General features: G+C 41.1%; 1 protein-coding gene across 1 annotated transcript; it reads left to right on the forward strand.

Annotated features, from left to right (window-relative positions):
- Window positions 1-1,754: 1,754 nt before the first annotated feature.
- OR51G2 (olfactory receptor family 51 subfamily G member 2) lies at window positions 1,755-2,696 on the forward strand (the record flags this gene model as incomplete). The annotated part of the gene is made up of 1 exon (XM_079104789.1): window positions 1,755-2,696. One exon carries the CDS (start codon window positions 1,755-1,757, stop codon window positions 2,694-2,696), a length of 942 nt encoding a protein of 313 aa, XP_078960915.1.
- Between the last annotated feature and the right edge of the window lie 2,126 nt (window positions 2,697-4,822).

Raw genomic sequence — 4,822 nt, forward strand, 5'->3', positions numbered from 1 at the left:
TTGCTCTTATATATGTTCATAATTTTCTTTAAGTCTCTATTTCTTCATCTGTAAAATGGCACTATTATAAAAACACCATTCACAGGAGTTTTTAAGGAAATTAAAAATGTACCAAATTATTAATAGTTAACTAAATAAAATTAAACTCTATTCATGTAAGAGAAAAAAGTTGAGCACCTGCTACATGCCAGGGCATATTCTAGGCACAGGCTTCATAGAGGCTAAGGAAGCAAAGCCTGTACCCTCTTTGAGCTCACATTCCAGTGGGATTATCCATGGGCTGTGAGGAGATCACTGCTCTAGAAGTCAAGAAACCTCAATTGGCATATGACTTCTGCTCCTTAGCAATACTCTCAAACCTGTATTTCTTCATCTCTAGAAGAATGGGCCCTACCAGCATCATTGACCTTTGTTCTGTGGACTCTCGTGGACTTGGCTTTATGATAGGGAATGTGGCCTTGGAGGATGGTGCTGCGTTCTCTCCCAGTTCCTTAGCAGTTGGATTCCTAGACTTCTGGGAAATGCCAGTTCCTGACTGAGTGGAGGATCAGGACTTTGATTTTTTTATGTAGCAGTCAGGAATAGCTTCACAAACAGCCATCACCACACACTCTCTGGTTCATTCCAGAGATGTGAGTCGGGCAGCATTTATGAACACTCTGGAGCAGGCTGGGCTTCATGTTGGGAAGACCAGAGGAGGTGAGTGAAGGGCTTGCCTTTGTCTAGGGTTAGGGGTGTTATTTTACTGATGAAAAAACAAATTATATTTATAAGGGGCAGGCAAAGTTGATATGTCCGATAAGAGTAGGAAAGATATTCTTACTCCTTACCCTAAAGGAACCAACAGGGCAATTACTAGCATCCAAGGAATAAATTGTTGTAGAAGAAAAGTCCCCTACAAAAAACCATGTATTCCATGGTAGAATGCAGTCACTGCTAACCCACAGTGTCACAGGAGGAAAACTGAGCTCTCCCTCCCCCCATGAGGCTCTCCTAGGTGCTTCTGTGTTGGGAAGAGTGGAGGAGGTGAGTGAAGGACGTGTCATTGTATAGGGTTACAGGTTTTATTTGACTGATGTAAGATTGCAGAAGAGCAAAGGAACAAAGCAAGCTAGAGGAAAGAGAAGATAAAAGAAATTTGGGGACATTACTGAGGCAGTGACTAAATCTAATAAAAATTTAAAGCTGAGTTAGGTAGCACACACCTATTGTCTCATCTACACACACAGGAGATTGAAGCAGAAGAATCCCTTAAGCCCATGAGCTCAAAATCAACCAGACAACCAAATTAAAAAAAAAAAAATCCCTAGAAGGCAAGGGAACCTGGTTGATACAATGGTCAGAATATTCAACTCACCCAGTTTAACTCTTAAAAGTAGCACAACATTAGCAAGTCATTTGACAATCCCATGTCTATCTTATTGAAACTACAAGATAAGAAAATATTTCCTTCAAACAGTTAATAAGAGGAAGCCAGAGACAAGAGTGAAACAGCCTCTTAGAACAACTGTATAGTTCCAGGTCTATTTCAATTTAATTCTAATCTCTCTCTCTCTCTCTCTCTCTCTCTCTCTCTCTCTCTCTCTCTCTCTCTCTCTCTCTCTCTCTCCCCCCTCTCTCTTGCTCTCTCTCTCGCTCTCCCTCCCTCCCTCTCTCCCTCACATTCAATTTTTTCAAAGTGCAATCAACAGCACTTCCACAATCCATTTCAGGATTTTGGAGGAAATCAGACTCACTCCTTCCCTCCACATACAATGACACTGGGATCCTTGAGAAACAGCAGCAGCATGACCTCTTCCTTCCTGCTGAGTGGCATTCCTGGGCTGGAGCACATGCACATCTGGATCTCCATCCCACTGTGCTTCATGTACCTGGTTTCTATCCTAGGCAACTGCACCATTCTTTTTATCATTAAAACAGAGCCCTCCCTCCATGAGCCTATGTACCTCTTCCTCTCCATGCTGGCTCTGACTGACTTGGGGCTGTCCCTTTGCACCTTACCAACAGTGCTGGGCATCTTTTGGGTTGGGGCACGAGATATTGGTCACAATGCCTGTTTTGCCCAGCTCTTTTTCATTCACTGCTTATCCTTCCTGGAGTCCTCTGTGCTACTGTCTATGGCTTTTGACCGTTTTGTGGCCATTTGCCGCCCCCTGCACTATGCTTCCATCCTCACCAACACAGTCATTGGCAGAATTGGCCTTGCATCTCTGTGCCGTAGTGTAGCACTCATTTTTCCATTGCCTTTTATGCTCAAAAGATTCCCCTATTGTGGCTCCCCAGTCCTCTCACATTCCTATTGTCTCCACCAAGAGGTGATGAAATTGGCTTGTGCAGATATCAAGGCCAACAGCATCTATGGCATGTTTGTCATTGTCTCTACAGTAGGTATAGACTCACTGCTGATCCTCTTCTCCTATTCCCTGATCCTGCGAACCGTGCTATCCATTGCCTCCAGGGCTGAGAGGCTCAAAGCTCTTAACACATGTGTTTCCCACATCTGTGCTGTGCTCCTCTTCTACATGCCCATGATTGGTTTGTCTGTCATCCATCGCTTTGGAAAGAAGGCACCCCATCTGGTCCAGGTAGTTATGGGCTTTGTGTATCTTTTGTTCCCTCCTGTGATGAACCCCATTGTCTACAGTGTGAAGACCAAACAGATCCGTGATCGAGTGACCCATGCTCTTTGTTACTAGCCTGGTCAAGTCTTGGAGGCACTGTCTCCTTTGCATCCTTACTCCTCTGCCTTTCTAATTACTCACATACATAAAATAGAGGAAACTCTTACTTTATTTATACAACAAATACAAGAATAGGCAAACCACAGCTCTCACACAATTCTCACTCATCAGATGAATGTGGAGGGGTACAGTAGAGTATGATACTGGTAAGTTATATTTTCCATGCCCTCCACCACCAGAGCCTCCTCTGTCTGATATGAGAAAGCTGTTTCTGTTTGATGACTATGTCAACCTTGAGTATGATACTGTGGCAGAATTAAGATTAGCTACACACAGCAAATATAATGAAATAGACCACATGTATGTCAGGAGTGCTTTCTATATCGTGTGTCTATGTACTTCAAAACTTTAGCCAGGCATGGTGGCACACACCTGTGATCACAGCAACTCAGGAGGCTGAGTCAGGAAGATTTTGAGTTGAAATCCAGCCTCACCAATGGGGAGGCACTAAGCAACTCAGTGAGACCCTATCACTAAATAAAATACAAAAGAAGTCTTGCTCTCAGTGGTTGAATGTCCCTGAGTTCAATCCCTGGTACCTCTCCCTTACACACACACACACACACACACACACACACACACACACACACACACCGTCCTAAAACCCAGGAAACAATTGAGACACATATTTAATTGTACAGGTGGAATCTACCGTTCTGATGTGCACTACATAATTTCTATATCCACACGTTAGTTATGTTTTCTTATGTCCTATAATGAATTCATGTTATTTTGATATACTAGAAAGTATAGTAAACAAAGTCTGACTTAGAAAGTCCTAATTTCTGTGTGCCTTTGGAAAATTGTTACTTTTCATACTATACATATTCCATGTACATATAATATGTCAAAATAGATTCTACTTTCATGTACATCTAAAAAGAACAAATTTTTTAAATGAACTCAATTTTCTATTAAATTAACATAAAAATGTCTATGTTGCAAGGCTGCCTACTTAACTTAAAGATATGATGTAACTCAGCAGTAGAATCCTTGCCTAGCATGTGTGAGGCTCTGAGTGCAAACCCCAGCACAGCAAAGAAGAGAGAGAGAGAGAGAGAGAGAGAGAGAGAGAGAGAGAGAGAGAGAGAGAGAGAATAGACAATAATTATAGCAGGGTGGGGGTCTATCACTAAACATGGAATAGAATGTAGAGCCAGTATCACACTTACATTCATGCATTTGTTTATTATTCCACACTCAGAAACAAACTTCTGTGACAATTATAGGGAATAAATTGGCAAACAAGACAAATCTATCATCCTTGAGGAATTCATATTCTAGTGAATATTTCATCATTCCAGATGATATAAAAATTGAGTTCTGGAGGTGAACTTGGTATTATCTTGGTAAAGCTGAGGAAAAATACCATTCCAAGCAAAGCAAATATTCTGTAAAAAAAAGTCAAAAGATGAGAGGGAACATTACTTGTTTGAGAAACTATAAACAATTTTGTTACGACCAGTAATCACATGTGAAATATTATTTCTCTGTGTGATGTCTCTTGTATATTTAACAAGTTGGAGCTTAACTTCTTCAAGCTCAAAAAATGTGCTCCTTATGCAATGCATTTATTATTCCTATTTTAATGAATAAACCTATTTAATGACACTTTCAATTTCTAATATTATAAAAATAACAGATATAATGTAGTGCTTGACAAATAAATGCAATAAAGAGAAGTTGAAGCACTATATTCATGATAGGCAGAAAAATGCACCCTCCTACACCGAGTTCAACTTCCTAGCCCCTGAAACTTGTGAATATATTACCTCACAGAGCAAAAGATAACTTGGCAGATGTGACCTAGGCTGAAGACCTTGAGAGAGGAATATTATCCTGGATTACCTTGGTGGACCAAATTTAATTATGTGGATCCTTAAAAGCAGAGCCCCTTTCCCATCATTGGTCAGAGGGAATGGTAACAGAAGGCAAACAGCACAGGTGGATGTCACATTGCTGACTTCGAAGGTGGAGGAAGGGGACAATGAGAGGAGAAATGTAGGTGACCTGGAGAAGCTTCCATATCCACACCCAAGTATGGTCACCTTGTAAAGGAGCCTTTGTGATGTTACATTTGC

Source organism: Sciurus vulgaris (genome assembly GCF_902686455.1).
Source record: "Sciurus vulgaris genome assembly, chromosome: 11".
In the NCBI taxonomy this organism is placed as follows: domain Eukaryota; kingdom Metazoa; phylum Chordata; class Mammalia; order Rodentia; family Sciuridae; genus Sciurus; species Sciurus vulgaris.